The sequence below is a fragment of the Odocoileus virginianus genome, chromosome 30 (assembly GCF_023699985.2).
Source record: "Odocoileus virginianus isolate 20LAN1187 ecotype Illinois chromosome 30, Ovbor_1.2, whole genome shotgun sequence".
Lineage (NCBI taxonomy): Eukaryota > Metazoa > Chordata > Mammalia > Artiodactyla > Cervidae > Odocoileus > Odocoileus virginianus.
In genome coordinates this window covers 36,947,718-36,965,227 of record NC_069703.1, presented here as the reverse complement: position 1 = coordinate 36,965,227, position 17,510 = coordinate 36,947,718, and the positions used below count along the sequence as shown (strand labels likewise).

Genomic DNA, 17,510 nt, shown 5'->3' with positions numbered 1-17,510 from the left:
TAAGAACCAGCGTAGGGCCAGCAAAGTGCGGGTGGATGGAGGAGGGGCTAGGGACAGAGGGACAGGGAGGAATCTCTGTTTCCTCTCAGTTCTTGGCCAGGAGTTTCTGAAGGACAACTGAATATCACACGTGTCAACAGGTACAGGTTCGTAAAGGACACAAGACATGCTCAGATCTCCTCCTCAACTCCCCTGTGAATAAAGCTAATCCCTGCTTAGCTCCAGGCACACCCAGGAATTATTTGAGGAACGCTGAGGCGGAGGGTTACTAACCGGGACTATATACAGTAACCCTCCGCTCCGGCTTTGTCATCCTGGTGGCGGCTCCTCGACCACCAGGGGGAGGAATCGTGCTTCATTCCGAACTTTGGACGGTTTCACAGAACGAGGAGGGGGCCGTGTAGAACTCTGGGAATTGTAGTCCTGGGATCTTATGGGCAATCTTCGCGGTGCACCTCGGGAGTTATAGTTCTGGACAGAGGCGGGAAATGCTTGTAAGTGCCAATGTCGAGTTCTGGAAACTACAATTACCAAGGGGCCACCGGCTCCTGGGCAGTTTCTCGTTTCCGTCGAGTTGACCTTCTGGGCTGCTTTTGAGAGATCAACGAGACTGGGTAAGTTTGGAGAAAACCTCTATTCTGAACGGAGGTGTCTGCGGATTTTGCCACATTCCAGCCCTGTTTGGGGGATCCTCGTCTCAATCCCAGGAGCTCCCCATTAGTCTTTCACCTTTTCTGTTTCCTGTTGAGACACCGCCAATATCCACCCGCACCCTTTATTCTCCCACTGTCATCTTGCATTGTCACTCCTGGTGCCCCTGGAGCCCCACCGTGAGCTCTCAGCATCCCCTTTCTGAAACTTGGGCTTCTTTGTGCTCCGCACCTTCTATGTGCTTCACTCTTAGCCTCACTTTCTTGGTTTTCATGCTAATGGAACAAGGGTCACCATTCCTTCTTCCCAATCCACGGAGTTGCTCAGAACTGGAATTCAGCAGAGCTGGGTTTTATTATTGCAGCTCTGCAACTCCTTTGCTGCGTGACCTTGGGCAGATCATATCCCCCTCTCTGGGACTCTCTCTCTTCATCTACAAAGTGGAGATGACAGTTGCTCTCAGTCTCAGCTTGAGGCTATGTTCTGGAGCCAATAAGCTAATATGTGTGAAAGTACTTTGTAAACTGTAAAGCCTCCACAAGCGAGAGAGATTATTTTTACTGTAATTATTAATGCTCTGAAATACTCTCATCCTGGCTCCTTTTATAGCTCTGCCCCTTTGTTGCTCAGACCTGCCCCTTGAGTGCCTGGCGTCTGCTTTCTCTAAGAACGGGATGATATTTCCTCACTTCCCCAGAGACCACAGGCTAATGAGAGCTTTGTCTGAAAGGAAGCCCCAGAGAAGTGCTTATCTTGGACTGTGTCCTGAAATAGCCAGGGATGATAAGTCCACACAGCTGGCAGAAGGGTGGTCCCTGCTCACTGGAATTGGGGCCCCAGCAGGAGATGGACAGCTGCAATGTAAACCCTCTCTGTTCACTTTGGGCTCTTCTGGGCCTGTTTAAGGGCTTCCCTTGTGGCTCAGACGATAAAGAATCTGCCTGCAATGCAGGAGACCTGGGACTGATTTTGGAATAGGTGTCTCAGACCTGATAAGACTGGAAGAAAAGAAACCATTTTGTCAAAGGATTTAATCCAGAAAACTACAAATACCACTCCTCCCCCCAAAAAAGCTTGGCTGGGTATAATGAAAGAGAGACATAACATTGTTAATTAATTCCTAACATTTTATGAGCACTTAAGATGTACCAGACCCTCTGCAATATCACTTTGTTACTAAATTTCACTTATGAAGTGTCTTCATTTTACTCTCAAGGAACTTAGGCTAAGAGGTCATGTAGCTAGTTATGGTTATTATGCCTTCTATATGTTAAGTGTTTCACATACTTTCATTTAATCCTCATCAGCAACTTCATGAGTGACTGTTATTTCTATAATGTGGAAAAATTATCAGAGGCTTAGAATTGAAGGAACTTGCTCAAGGTTAAACAGCCAATTAAATGGTGGAGGTGGAATTCAGACTGTCACCAAAGCCTTTGTTTTCCCACTATACCATGTAGTCTAATTTTTAGATCAAAAAGACAGAGATTAAAGAATTGAAAGGGTTTAAATCAAAGCCAAATAAAGGAAGCATTTATGGGGTTCCTCTGTGTGGGGAAAACATGAGGATAGATGGTTTATCCTCCAAAGAAATATAAAACACATTCTACCTCTGTAGCATATCTGAAGAAATAAGGCATAAGTGTGTAAAAAATTAAATAGCATGCATTGGGTCAATTAATTACTGAGACCAGTTCTATGCAAATCACTACATTAAGCCAGGAACTGCCAGGAACATGCTTCTAGGTGGCTGTGGGGATTAAACCAAGTGATATCATAATCATTATCTTTTCATTAATATGAAAATGGTGGACTGGAATACCATATCCCCTCAGTAAATGTTTATTGTTTGCACACGTCTCAAAAAAAGAAAAATCCTGGGTACCGTCTAGACCAGAGGTTCTCGAACCTTGCAGATCAGAAAACTTGGGAAGCTTTATAAACTAATTGACCTCTGGCAGTGGGGGCCCTAAAAGCTTTGTTTTTGAAAAGTTTTCCAGATGATTGTGATAATAGATTCAGGACCCTCTGATCTAGATTTTACTTGGACCACTTCTTGGAGGCAAGTTGCTGATTGAAAACTGCTAGTTGTTGTTCAGTTGCTAAGTTGTGTCTGACTCTTTCCAACCCCATGGACTGAAGCATGCCAGTCTTCCCTGTCCTTCACTATTTCCTGGAGTTTGCACAAACTCACGTACATTGAGTTGGTGATGCCATCCAACCATCTCATCCTCTGTCACCCCTTTCTCCTCCTGCCCTCAAATCTTTCCCAGCATCAGAGTCTTTTCCAATGAATCAGCTTTTCACATCAGGTGGCCAAAGTATTGGAGCTTCAGCATCAGTCCTTCCAATAGATATTCAGGGTGGATTTCCTTTAGGATTGACTAGTTTGATCTCCTTGCAGTCCAAGGGACTCTCAAGAGTCTTCTCCAGCTCCACAATTTGAAAGCATCAATTCTTTGGTGCTCAGCCTTTTTTTATGGTCCAACTCGCACATCTGTACATGACTACCAGAAAAACCATAGCTTTGACTATATGGACCTTTGTTGGCAAAGTGATGCCTCTGCTTTTTAATACGCTATCTAGGGTTGTCATATCTTTCTTCTGAGGAGCAAGTGTCTTTTAATTCCCTGACTGCAGTAACCATCTGAAGTGGTTTTGGAGCCCAAGAAAATAAAATCGGTCACTGTTTCCACTGCTAGAGTAGGAACTAATTCAAGAGCTGTCCTGAGGCAGCTTGTGATTGGTTATCAAGTGAGTGATGCAGACATACTCGAGTTGAGAGGAAGGAAGATTGGAAGTACTTGGGAAGCCTCACAGAGTACCAGAGATTTCACTAGGCTTTGATGGGTGGGGTAGGTTTAGATGGGTAGAGAGGCTTTTAGGTAGCCATCACCCCAAATTGTTTAGATAAGGTGAACCAAAATAGGTAGAGACATGTGGACTGATTTCCTTGGAGAACTCCTTGACATTTATTAGATATGACACTGGATGCTCTGTGTGAATGTTTCTTAGACAAAAATTTGCAGGTTAGATTGGATTTCCCATCTCCCCGTTCTACTTGAGCATCAGTCAATATGAGCCAGGCACCATTTTCATGTTATCCTTACTCTGTCCTGTTAGCTTCTTTAATTTTTATTTCTTTCCAAATTCAATTTAGTTGATGTCCTTCCCAGAAACTTGCCAGGATTACCAGAGAATTCTGCTCCCCTTCTGTTATCGGCATTTTCAAGTGTCCTTGTCCTGATTCCTACCTCATGCAGTGTTCTGTTTTTGGATTAAGACTAGCATCTCTTCCTATAAGCTATTATCATTCTGGTCACCCAGTCCTGAAACCTGACTCATCTTTGGCTCTCCCTCCTTGCATAACTCCCCAAATCCACTTAGTTGCCTAAATCCTATTGTTTCTCCTTTTCACTCAATCAGCAAATATTAACAAAACTTCAGCTGCCTCATTGTCTTGTGGGTGACCTGTCAGCTGCTTCATTGTCTTGTGGGCGACCTGTCTTATGCCTCCTCCCCTCCCTGTGGGTCCTCTGTGCATTTGCCCTCAAGTGGAGAAGGTCAGGGTCTGCGACTAAGCAGCACATGTTCGACTTCCCTTTGGCTAAATAGTCCACTGACTACATCAGGAGCTTAGCTTCTTTTTAAAAAGAATTCAGTTTTTAAATTTGCTTCAGAGAAACAAGATGAAGCAAGTCTGTAGTAGAAAGAATACCACTTATTGTCTTCCAAAGTTGAGTAGAATGGCATTAAGATTATTGCTTGTCTGTAGTTTTCCATTAGGCCAGACAACTGGAAGTTGGAAATGAGGAGATCTAAGTGTAATAATAATTCTGGTGACCTTGAGCATTTCACTTAACCTCTTGGGACCATGATCTCTTCATCAGTAAAGCACAGTTCTGTCCTGAGCTGCGTCGAGGTGGTGGTGCAGGGCTGACTGTGGGGAGAAGTGATCCCTGAGGTCTCTTGCCCAGGCATCTTTTGACTCCAACTACCTAATCCATCCCAGAGTGTCTTAAAGAAAGCAGAATAACGCAATGACTGAAAATGTGGCCCAGGACTCAGTGGGTCACTTTAGTTGCTTTTGGTTCAAGCAGTAGAAATCTAAACCCAGTTGGTTTAAACGATAAAAAGGGATTTATTGGCTCCTGTAACCAGACGGTCTAGGAGTGACCCAAGTTTTAGTTCAGTTCAGTTCAGTCGCTCAATCATGTCCGACTCTTTGCGACCCCATGAATCGCAGCGCGCCAGGCCTCCCTGTCCATCACAAACTCCCGGAGTTTACTCAAACTCATGCCCATCGAGTCGGTGATGCCATCCAGCCATCTTATCCTCTGTCACCCCCTTCTCCTCCTGCCCTCAAATCTTTCCCAGCATCAGAATCTTTTCCAGTGAATCAGCTTTTCACATCAGGTGGCCAAAGTATTGAAGTTTCAGCTTCAGCATCAGTCCTTCCAATGAACACCCAGGACTTATCTCCTTCAGGATGCACTTGTTGGATCTCCTTGCAGTTCAAGGGACTCTCGAGTCTTCTCCAATACCATAGTTCAAAAGCATCAAATTTTCAGTGCTCAGCTTCCTTCACAGTCCAACCCTCACATCCATACATGACCATTGGAAAAACCATAGTCTTGAACAGATGGACCTTTGTTGGCAAAGTAATGTCTCTGCTTTTTAATATGCTGTCTAGGTTGGTCATAACTTTCCTTCCAGGGAGTAAGCGTCTTTTAATTTCATGGCTGAAGTCACCATCTGCAGTGATTTTGGAGCCCCCAAAAATAAAATCTGACACTGTTTCCACTGTCTCCCCATCTATTTCCCATGAGGTGATGGGACCAGATGCCATGATCTTAGTTTTCTGAATGTTAGGCTTTAAGCCCACTTTTTGACTCTCCTCTTTCACTTTCATCAAGAGGCTTTTTAGTTCCTCTTCACTTTCTGCCATAAGGATGGTGTCATCTGCATATCTGAGGTTATTGATATTTCTCCCGGCAATCTTGATTCCAGCTTGTGCATCTTCCAGCCCAGCGTTTCTCATGATGTACTCTGCATATAAGTTAAATAAGCAGGGTGACAATATACAGCCTTGATGTACTCCTCTTCCTATTTGGAACCAGTCTGTTGTTCCATGTCCAATTCTAACTGTTGCTTCCTGACCTGCATACAGGTTTCTCAAGAGGCAGGTCAGATGTTCTGGTATTCCCATCTCTTTCAGAATTTTCCACAGTTAATTGTGATTCACACAGTCGAAGGCTTTGGCGTAGTCAATAAAGCAGAAATAGATGTTTTTCTGGAACTCTCTTGCTTTTTCGATGATCCAGTGGATATTGGCAATTTGATCTCTGGTCTAATCCAGAGATTCTTAATGTCTTCACAAATAAGTCCATTTCTCTATGATTCTCTCAGCTCTGCATCCTCCAGGGGTAACTTCATTCACAAGGTAACACAGTGGTTGCAACAGTTCAAGGCTTCACATCCACACATCATGTTAGTTCAAAACAGGAAAGAACTTGTCCATACTCGACCGTCAAACCAAAGTCCTGGGCTTTGCCCTGGTTGGCCCAACATGTGTCATGAGCCCACTCTTCATCCAGATACTGATGGGGATATGTAGGGCTGATTGGTCCAACTCTAGAGGTTAGGGAGGTGTCAACCCCACCCAGATCACCAGGGATCTTCGTAGGAGGGCAGGGTAGGATGAATGTTAGGAAGTTGGACCACAGTCTCTACTGTCACAGCCACACTGCCCATGATCAAATTCTGGCTCTGTTCACTGTTCTTGGCTAAATTGCCTCACTTTGTTAAGCATCAGCATCCTCATGAGCTAACAGTTCATATCCCAGGGGATTATTATAAGGATTTCATTAAATAATACATGTATGTGAAGCCCTTGCTATAGTTCCTGGCACAGAGTAAGCGTGCTGATGCTGGTACTGCTGCTGGCGGTGATGTAATTGAAGAGGGAGGGAGAGCAGTGGTGTTAGTCCCATTTGAAAAAGTAACCTCAACTTCCCTGGTGGTCCAGTGGTTAAGACTCCATGCTCCCAATGCAAGGGCCTGGCCAGGGGCGCTAGATCTCACATGCTGCAGCTAAGACCCGGCACGGTTAAAAAAAAAAAAAAAAAAAGACATCCTTGTTTTTAAAAAAACAAACAAGAAGCAACCAAGTTATAGGAATGCTTTCTAGTCAGAGCATGCACGCCTGCCATGTGGAAAGCTCCTGTTTGATCTCCTGCCCACATTATACTCTAACCTATTTCCGGCCCTTTCTGCTCTTACATTATGTCCTTTATAAAAATGCTTCCCTCTCCCCTGCCTCTAAAATCTTCCTCATATTTAAGACCCAGATAAGTGCCTTTTATAGTTTATAGTTTAGGTCAGTGATTTTGTACGTATGTCATTGAGTCTCCCCACTAGCAGGATCAGTGCAGGTTAAGAGCTCAGGTCTAGATTAGACAGACCCGAGTTTGCCACCTAGAAGCAGTGTGACTTGGGAAAGTTATTCAACCTCTTCATGCCCTAGTTTTCTTGGTTGTAAAACAGGGTCTAAATAGTACCTTCCTCAGATGGTTGTTGAGAGGATGAAATGACATAGAGTATGTAAAAATCTTAGGTCAGTGCTGACACATAGTAAATAATAGATGTTAGTGGTTGTTTTTGTTATTCTTAGCCTCCTGAGGACAAGGTCTGTGTTATGTTCTCTGCCGCAGTTGCTGCTGTGCTGGGCACATAGTGCTAAATGAACACTTGCTAGTGGGTTTTGAGGGGTATGGAGGCTTCCTTTCCATGATCTTCTCCTCACCTCTCCACCAATAGCAACAGAAAAAGCAGCCCCCTAGACTTGGGTTTGGTCCCTGGGTTGGGAAGATCCCCAGGAGGATCCCACTCGAGTATTCTTGCCTGGAGAATCCCCATGGACAGAGGAGCCTGGCTACAGTCCATGGGGTTGCAGAGGGTCGGACACGACTGAGTGACTAAGCATAGCACAGCAAACCTTAGTGAGGGCAGTGTAGCAAGGTGGATGATGTGAGAGATCGGCTGAGTCACTGGCAGGGAGGAGGAGTGGTAGGAGGGGTAGAGAGGGGTGGCTGATGACATGAATAAGCAACAGGAAGCCGAGAGGAAACCAGCAAGAGGCTGTTCTGTGTTCCACCCTCCAGCCGTCAAGTTCAGCCACTGCCCAAGTCGTTGTTCAGTTCAACTGGTGATGAGATGGGGGTCAACCAGTCCGTGAGCTTTCCACCTGTCACAGGACCCCACCTCGTAGGCTGTGGGGATGTGATGGAGGGTCAGAGCCTCCAGGTAAGTGTCTCCAGCACGTCCCCGCTGCGTCTGTCAGCAAGTCTGATGATATAATTCCAGCTAGGGGAAACCTGAGTTAGAGCTGGTCTGGATTTGATCATCGAGCGCCCAGGTCTCTTTCCCCTGAACTTTTCTCCTCTTTTCAATTAAAAACATCTCCATAGACAAGAGATGATGGGTTCTCTTTCCCAACTTGGAGGAATTGGGGCCTCTAACTTCAAACGTAGCTCTCTGATGTCATGAGAGCAGGTGCCTGATCCTGGAAAGGTTTTGGATCTCGCCCTAATCTGAGTGTATGAGAGGAGGAGCAGTGGGCTATGTACCCATTGACCTTTGACTCCCTGGCCCCACATAGGAAGACAGTCTCCTTTTTCTTCTCTTCTGCTCTCATCTGTTCCCCGCCTCCTACTTTAGTCTGGGACTTTCCCTCCTTCAGTTCCTAGGTCATTCCCGGCTGGCCCTTGAACTCTCCCTCTCCCTCTCCCTTGTGAGAGGCATTTACTCCCATGTGGAATGAATGTGCTGCTGCTGCTTCCCAGGGGCCAGGCTCCAGGGTTGCCCTGGGTGCCACCAATGTCACCCCATTCAACACAAGAGCTACTCCTTCACTTCTGGGGCTCCTCCCGGCCTGGGCTTCTGGCCAAATTGAAATCTTTTGATAGCCCAAGCACTGGAAATATTTTAGTACCCCTCCGATGTAATTCAAAATACAGTTGGCTGTTTGAAATAACATAAGCCTTACATGAATGCTGAACATAAAATTGCTTCTTTCTGGATTTTCTGAGTGCAAAATGCAGGTATGTGAATTGAAGGTAAAGTTTCCCAGTTTTTTTTTTTAATTTTTATTTGGTTTCCCTGTTTTAGCACTTGACTGGCACCCCGCACAATTGCTGATCGTGTCCGTTGGGAAACGTAGCCATACTTTGGCTTCTTGCTCTGAGCAGCTGCTGTCTTTATTTTTCTTACAGGGCAGCTTCTTTAGACTGTTCTACCCCTGCCAAGAGGCAGAGGAGACCTCGGAGCAGCCCCTGTGGATTCCCCGCTATGAGTACTGCGCTGGCCTGGCCGAATACCTGAAATTTAATAAGCGCTGGGGGGGTTTGCTCTTCAACCTGGCTGTGGGTAAGAGCTGGCCTCACCTCTGGGTGCTGTCCCAGCTGCTTGATTATGTCCCTTGGAGATCCCCAGGCAGACACAGTACCTTATAGTTTGTGTTGTCCAGCCCTTTTGTAGTGGGGCATCCGTTAGTCAGTGTGGTATAGAGAGTGGAGAGAATTACAAACATAAGAGCTTTAGTTACAGGGTTAGACTGCCCTGGATTCGAATCCAGTCCTTATCCTTTACGAGCATGGGGCTTGGGCCAGTTACTTAATGTGTTTGAATATCTACCTTTGCAGGATTGTAATGTCGGACATATATAAAAGATGCATTCTAGTGCTGTCCTTGGGATGCAGAGTGTGTTCCATAGGTGGCAGCTATTACTCATTTATCCAGAATGCATTATTTCCCTCTGTGTCAGCTATAATGTAGATTAAAGAAACACTCTTGACCACCAAGGAGCATACCGTCTCCTGCAGTTACCCCTCTAGCTCCTCCTCTGGGTCAGATCACACTGAGTCATCCACTTCCCCCAAAGACCTCACCATTAGGAACTTTGCCCACTGCCTTAGCATCTCAGGGATTTACCCCATAAGTTGTTCAGTACTTCCCGTTTGGATTTGTTTTCCCATTTTCTGTTGTGTTCATGCTCCCGAGGAGAGAAGAAGGAAAAGAATAAATAACTGATTTTCCTGGGCTGCTCGGGTGAAAGGTGGGTCTCTTGAGAGGAGGACCATTGGGTCCCCACCATGCTTCTGCCCAGGCTGCCTTTGGGATTACAGTTTGGGGGCAGCCAGAGATTCTACATTCCATGTCTCCGCTAGGATCTTGTCACCTGCCTGTTAGCTGGAATGGCCCCTTTAAGACAAAGGACTCTGGATACCCCTTGATCATCTTCTCTCATGGCATGGGAGCCTTCAGGTAAGAGTTGCTCTTCCCCAGACCTTGTCACATTCCTCTCCTGGTTGCAGCTTCTGACTCTCAGCATGTTCTCAAAAGGCAGAGCTACCCATATTTCCATCTGTCTGCTGTCTTATCTATCATCTGCTTCATCCCAAAGCACTGGGTCCACCTTTTTTAGAAGGTCTTCCCCAAGCCCCTTTTACCTGGTGGAGCCTTTCAGCAACCTTCATATTTTTCCCTTCTCATGTTCTAGCATTTATATAAATACTTGTTTTAGCCTTCTTTTCTTATAACAGCCCAGAAGTGCTTGAAGGATCTTGAGCTTTATGTTCAGAGAGTCAATTATGCATGTTGACATGCATCGGGGACAGCAGTGATGAAGACAGACTCGCTCCCTGCTCCTGTGGAGCTTGCAGCCTCAGCTGTTGATCTCAGCCATACCATTGTGCTGTGTGAACTCAGGACCGTGGTAGGAGTCTGAGCCTAGATTTCCTCATCTGTCAGACAGACTCAGATGAGGCACCAAGTGAGGACTCACAGACAGGTACCGAGTAGGTGCACACTTATGCCCGTACTCCTCTCCGTCTCTCTGCATGGAGGATTGTGGGGTGATGAACTGTAAGATCCCCTTCATCATACTTCAGGGAACACTGGCCTAAGTTTTACAAGACAGTGAAACTGTGAAAGTGAAAGTCACTCAGTCATGTCTGACTTTTTGCGACCCTATGGATTATACAGTCCGTGGAATTCTCCAGGCCAGAATACTGGAGTGGATAGCCTTTCCCTTCTCCAGGGGATCTTCCCAACCCAGGGTTCGAACCCAGGTCTCACATTTTGGGTGAATTCTTTACCAGCTGAGCTACAAGGGAAGCCCAAGAATACTGGTGTGGGTAGCCTATCTCTTCTCCAGTGGATCTTTCTGACTCAGGAATTGAACCAGGGTCTCCTGCATTGCAGGCGGAATTGCAGGCGGATTCTTTACCAACTGAGATAACAGGAAGCCCTTACAAGTCAGTATCCATTCAGAATTCTCCCCATGAATTCTTGTTTCTGCCCCTTGGTGTGTTGTGTAGTTATGTATTAACTACTGTGCATGTGGTTCTTATTTAAGCTTGTGAATATTCTCACTGTATGTTCATTCATCAACATATTAAATCTAGTTTATGTCCAAGAGTGTTACACAACGTCATCTATTTTTGCCTTAACACAGCCCACCTCCACTGGAACGACTGTCTACACTGTAGCCAGGGAGCTCTATTTTATTTTATTTATTTATTTATTTATTGATGGTTTAGTATGGTTTATTAAGCTGTGCCTTAGTACAGATGCTGGGTCTTGCCCATGGTGCTCTTAAAAAATATGGAATGCTTCACGAATTTGTGTGTCATCCTTGCATAGGGGCCATGCTAATCTTCTCTTGTATTGTTCCAATTTTTAGTATATGTGCTGCCAAAGCGAGCACTCTATTTTATTTTATTATTATTATTTTTTGCTTTGGCATATTCCTGCTCTGAGGAACATCAGTAAGTTCTTCTTATTTATTTAAAAAGTTATTTATTTTTAATTGGAGGATAGTTGCTCTACAATATTTTGTTGGCTTTTGCCATACATCAACATGAATCAGCCATAGGTATACAAACGTCCCCTCCCTCTTAAGCCCGCCTCCCACCTCCCTCCCTATCCCACCCCTCTAGGTTGTCGCAGAGCATGAGCTTTGGGTTCCTATGTCATTCAGCAGATTCCCAATGGCTATCTATTTTGCTTATGGTCATGTATATGTTTCAGTGCTACTTTCTCAAATCATCCACCTCCCTCCCCAGCTGTGTCCAAAAGTCTGTTCTCTATGTCTGCATCTCCATCACTGCCCTATTGATAGGTTCATCAGTACCACCCTTTCAAGTTAGTATCCATTCAGAATTCTCCCCATGAATTCTTATTTCTGCACCTAGGTGTATTCCATATATGGAATGTTAGTATACGATATTTGTCTTTCTCTTTCTGACTTACTTCACTTTGTATAATAGGCTCTAGGTTCGTCCACCTCATTAGAACCAACTCAAATGCATTCCTTTTTATATTTAGTAGCCCTTTGAACTTAATTCAGCTCTTGTCATGATCTTATCTGAAGGCAGGTACAGGGCAAAGTTTCTGGCCTCATTCCTTGCGACTTGCCCACCTCCAGCTTTCCAGGCAAACAGCCCTAAAGGTACTATGTTAGTTTCTGCCTCAGAGTTTTTGAGTTTTTTTCATTGTTTGAAGATACTGGAATTTTTATTTTATTTTTTTGTCTTTGAGACATGCTCTATTTTTTAAATTAGATTATAAAATTTTATTTAATAAAATAAATATTATAAAATATTTAATTAAAAAATTATAAATTTTTAATTAATTATAAAAATTCTATGTTTTAGATTAGAGTACAGTTGATGAACAGTGTAGCATTAGTTTGAGGTGTACAGCAAAGCAATTCAGTTATACATATACATATATCTATTTTTTTTCAAATTTCTTTTCTTAGGTTGTTATATAACATCAAGCAGATTTCCCTGTGCTATACAGTAGGTTCTTGTTGCTTACCCATTTTAGATATAGCAGTGTGTACATGTCAATCCCAAACTCCCTAACTATCCCTTTCCCCCTGGTAACCAAAACTTTGTTTTTTAATCTGTGAGTCTGTTTTGTAAATAAGTTCATTTGTATCTTTTTTTTTTGTTTTAAGATTCCACATATAATTAACAGTATTTCTTTGTCTTACTAAGAGGGTAACAGGCAGGAAGGCCAGGGGTCTCCACATGGAGGAAATAGGTGGCAAGTGTCAGACATTTTTTATCTCTCTCTTAAGCAGCAGGAGGGAACAAACTACAAGTGTTAGATTTTTTTCCCCCTTCTCTATACAAGTTTAAAAAGAGGTATCTTTTAAAATTCTGTGTTGCCATGAGGGCACCTGGTTCCACCAGAACTTCAGTTCAGTTCAGTTGCTCAGTCGAGTCCAATTCTTTGTGACCCCATGGACTGCAGTATGACAGGTCTCCCTGTCCATCGCCAACTCTTGGAGCTTACTCAAACTCATGTCCATTGAGTCAGTGATGCCATCCAACCATCTCATCCTCTGTCGTCCCCTTCTCCTCCTGCCCTCAATCTTTCCCAGCCTCAGGGTCTTTTCCAATGAGTCAGTTCTTCACATCAGGTGGCCAAAGTATTGGAGTTTCAGCTTCAACATCAGTCCTTCCACTGAATATTCAGGACTCATCTCCTTTAGGATGGACTGGTTGGATCTCCTTGCAGTCCAAGGGACTCTCAAGAGTCTTCTCCAACACCACAGTTCAAAAGCATCAGTTCTTCAGCGCTCAGCTTTCTTTATAGTCCAACTCTCACAGAACTTAACTTTTCTCAAACCTTGAACTAACCAGTGCTTTTTTCTTATGGAAATGTTTGTCTTAAGTTATGTTAATGAACCATGTATTTACTCTAGACTCTGTCTTCTAGTTGGTACCGCCTAAGACTCAGAACCAGTTTATTTTACTCATGCAAATGTTCTCTTAAGCTATGTTAATGAGGCTATATTTGCTTGGAATCCTGCCTTTCTTCAAGATTCCTGTCAATCATTTTATGGCCCCGACAACTCACCTGTGCCTATGTTATCTCAAAAGGCATGTTGTAGGTGAAGGGCCTGGTGCCATTCTCTGAGTTTTGAGACATTTTCTTTCTCTAATTAGCAGACTGCTAGTAGCTGTATAACATTTGGCTAAAGACTAGCAGGGGGCACTCTTTCTGCCCCCTTCTGAAGTCTACATCAGAAGCTTTCTCTATCTCTTTTCTACTTTAATAGAACTTTACTACGCAAAAGCTTTGAGTGATCAAGCCTCATCACTGGCCCTGGATTGAATTCTTCTCCTCCAGAAGCCAAGAATCCCGGCATCTTTTACGGCTTAGCAACAACCTTTCACTACTTCAGTCAGTCCATCCATGATGCTGCAAATGTCTGCCTTAGGGTTTTCATCTGTGCTGTGCTCTGTGGCTGTTCCCTTTGCTTGGAATATTTCCTGTTCTATTCCTCTCTTCTTCTCCCCACCTTTAGTCTTTTGCCTGGCTAATTCCAAATTACCTTCAGGGTCTTAGTTTGGGTGTCACCTTCTTAGGGACACCCATCCTGACTTGCTTTCATAAGACAATCTGTACTTCTCAGTACTTAACATAATTGTAATGAATTAATTATTTATGTGATTATTCTTTAAAATATGTCTTTTTTACTAGATTGTAAGTTCCATGAAGGCAGAGACCATGTCTGTCTGCTCTCTTTCCTGATGTCTAGGGCAGTACCTGGAAAACAGTAGTTTCCCAATAAATATTTATGTTTTGCTAGGTTCCAGACATTCAGCAGATTTCTGTTGAGCACCTGCTCTGTGCCAGTTTCTTGGCATGAAAAAAAGGTTGGACATACAGAAATAAAACAAATCAAGGAATTTAATCCACAGGAGACTGCATCTAGATGCACATAATTATAGTCTATGGCAGGAAGTGGAGAGCAGATGTAGAGATGAGGCTAGAAGGACAGCAAGATGGTTTTCAATGTTGCTTTCTTATTCAGTAAATTTAGTACCTGCAATGTGCGAGGGCCTATGCTGTGGCTGGGTGTTCAGCAGTGAATAAGATAGAGCCCCTGCCTTCAGATTGTAGTCTAGTGGAGAAAAGAAGCTAAGAAATACTCTTTCCTAAGCTCACAGGTATTTTCTCAAGAGAACAGGTGAGTGCATGACTTTAGCATAGTCTTTTTGGTCTAAGACTTTGTCTTGAGGTTTCACATCTAAATAGACTTGGGTGAATCAATTATAAATACTCTTCATTAACCGTAGTGAAATTCCAAGAAAAAAAGGCAGGGAGGTAAAGGGTCATGGTTTCCTCTCATTGTATCCATGGTTAATTCAGGATCTGAAATCCTTCTCATGGGTCACAGACTTGTGACTTTCCATCGCAGTGAGGCGTGTGTATTTTTAAATATTACCTAACCATTTGTAATGTGCCTCTGTCTTCTTTGGTTCCCACATAGTCTTGTGAGGTAGGTGGGTGGAAGAATATTTTACAGATGAGCAAACCAACTCTGAAAGGTGGACTTGCTCAAGGTTACAGTCTGAACTGGGGAGGGATCAGAAATCTCTAGCTCTTAAATCCTGTTCATTGCCTCCCCAGGAGAAGTGAGAGAAGGTGAAAAGAAATTTAAGTAACTGACCTTCCTGAATCAGTTAGGGTACAGGCAAGTTGTATTTAATAGACAAACTTCAAACAATAGTGACATAAATAATATAAAGTTTATTTTTTGCTCAGATAAAGTAAAACTAGACAGAGCTAATATGGTAGTTCTATAAAGTAAAAAAACAGACTTCTTTTATAATCTTGCTCTGTGTGTGTGGCGTCTGCTTCTGAGAATATATCATGACCTAGGGAGGTTGCTTAGCTCTAGCTGTGCTCAAGGAGGGAGATGTACAATATGCAGAGGGCATGGAAGCCCACTCCTTGCCTGGAGTGGGCTTGTATTCTTGCCTGGAGAACCCTGCGGACAGAGGAGCCTGGCAGGGTATGGTCCATAGGGTTGCAAAGAGTCAGATGCAACTGAAGCGACTTGGCATGCAGCATGCACAATATATAGACAATAAAAAAGCAATTATTTGAAGTAGCCAAACTGTATTGGGGTTGGGATGAGGGAGATGAATCAGTGTATGGGGTTGCAAAACATGGTGGATCAATCTGCACATGCTCCCTGGAGGAGGACACTTGGAGCTTTGGTGAGAGTTGGGGTATGTTGTCTGGGGAAAGCTCCTGAAGAAGGGTTGCTGCAGATGAAGCTTCCTCCATTCCATCTTTTGTGATGGGCTACTAGCAGAGTGTGTTTGGACGGGAGGCTAAGGGCAGGCCATTCTTTGATCACTTCTCTCGGTTCCTTCCTGGATCTCTAGGACACTGTATTCGGCCTTCTGCATGGAGCTGGCTTCTCGTGGCTTTGTGGTTGCTGTACCAGAGCACAGGTAAGGATGACAGTCACAACGAACCATCATGGGTCAGGTGCCTGCCATCCTGGGCTTGGGTATAGGCTAGTTTCCTGTGGATTTATTATTTCCAGTCCTAGTGTTAGGCAAGGTAGGAATTATATCCATTTTAAAACATGAGAACACCAGGGTTCAAAGATATTGACTAACATTGCTGAAAGTGACACAGCTGAATTGGGGTTCAAACCCAGGTCAGTCCCCCAAATCCCCATGTTTTTCTACTCTCCTATGTCTGCCCCCTATCTTTTTCGCATTTAGCCAGAGAATAAGCTAGACTGGCTTGGCTGAAAAGGAGGATTTGGTAAAGGGGAGAGATAAGTCCCTGGGGGCACATGTATTGCAGGGATGGGTCAGCTGCGGCCACCTGTTTCTGCAAGCAGACCCCAGAGGAGAACCAGCCTGACGATGAGGCCCTGGAGGAGGAGTGGATCCCCCACCGTCAAATTGAGGAAGGGGAGAAGGAATTCTATGTTCGGAACTACCAGGTAGGCTTATGCCAATAGGGGGGGAGAGTTTACTAAGCCTGTCTTCTATATAAGACACTCACTAAGAAGACTTTGAACTAACTTCTTTTGAAATCTCACTCAGAGTGGTCCTGAGCTCGTCACAGCTGAGAAATGAGGTCTTAATCAAAACTCTTAACAATTGCAAGTGACAAAAACCCAACTCAAGCTTGTTCCACAAAAGGAGAATTGGTTGGTTTACATAGCAGACTGTAGGAAGGACAGGCACTGGAACCACTGTCATTTCTGTCCCCTTGCTGGTTGGTCTCATCTACTAACCGGCTTACCTTACGAGGTTGCATGTCCGCCCTCACCATCCAATAGAATAGGGTTGTTTGGGGGTTGTCCCCAATTTCTTCCCCAAGATATAATATGAAAGATCCTGGATAGAGACTCTTAGGCTGGGGAGAAGTACCAAAATATGAAGTTCCCATCAGAAATGCATTGCTAGATTTTTGGTGAGGGGCAATCCTCAGAAGTCAAGGTTAATAGAAGTAAGGGTGGATGAGTACTAGCAGACAAAAGCAGTAGACATATGCTGTAAATGGGCAAGCAGAATCCAGTACAGGGTTGAAAATAGGAACCCTTTTATGTGCTTTTGTTTTTGAGATGCTTTCGTATGCCACACAGTATACCCATATTACACCTCTCTTTGCCATGGATAGGTAGGTAGAGTCTGAACAGCTGGGTTGACTCCATTGTGCTGAAGGTGGGGCTGACGTGAGTGGCTGTGAGGGAGCTGAGGCTTTCTCAGGATGTGGGGCCTGCAGTGCTTGCTGAGATGTGGGTGGGCACGCCATCCCTGTGTTCTTCGTGGCTCTGAGGGGGACTGAGGTTCCCACTGGATGGCTGCGTGGCATTCCACTCCCTCCAGAACTGTCTCTATTGCAGGTACATCAGAGGGTGAGCGAGTGTGTGAGGGTGTTGAGGATCCTACAAGAGGTCACTGCTGGGCAGACTGTGCTCAACATCTTGCCTGGCGGGTTGGATCTGATGACCTTGAAGGTAT

The 17,510-nt window shown here is 44.3% G+C and overlaps 1 protein-coding gene and 1 non-coding gene across 3 annotated transcripts in view; one reads left to right on the top strand and one right to left on the bottom strand.

Annotated features, from left to right (window-relative positions):
- The first annotated feature begins 505 nt into the window (after positions 1–505).
- Positions 506–17,510, top strand: part of PAFAH2 (platelet activating factor acetylhydrolase 2) — a 34,837-nt gene continuing 17,832 nt past the window's right edge. The window contains exons 1-7 of one of the 2 annotated variants that reach the window (XM_020909231.2): positions 506–614; positions 7,815–7,956; positions 8,925–9,078; positions 9,879–9,975; positions 15,909–15,977; positions 16,342–16,483; positions 17,393–17,506. In XM_020909231.2, coding sequence (XP_020764890.2) covers positions 7,867–7,956; positions 8,925–9,078; positions 9,879–9,975; positions 15,909–15,977; positions 16,342–16,483; positions 17,393–17,506 — 666 coding nt within the window. In that variant the 5' untranslated portion in view covers positions 506–614; positions 7,815–7,866. The remainder of the gene's footprint in view (positions 615–7,814; positions 7,957–8,924; positions 9,079–9,878; positions 9,976–15,908; positions 15,978–16,341; positions 16,484–17,392; positions 17,507–17,510) is intronic. The other variant, XM_020909232.2, reaches the window with a different exon arrangement.
- Positions 11,311–11,419, bottom strand: LOC139032291 (U6 spliceosomal RNA). Its single transcript, XR_011484826.1, has one exon. It is a non-coding gene; the product is annotated as a U6 spliceosomal RNA (small nuclear RNA).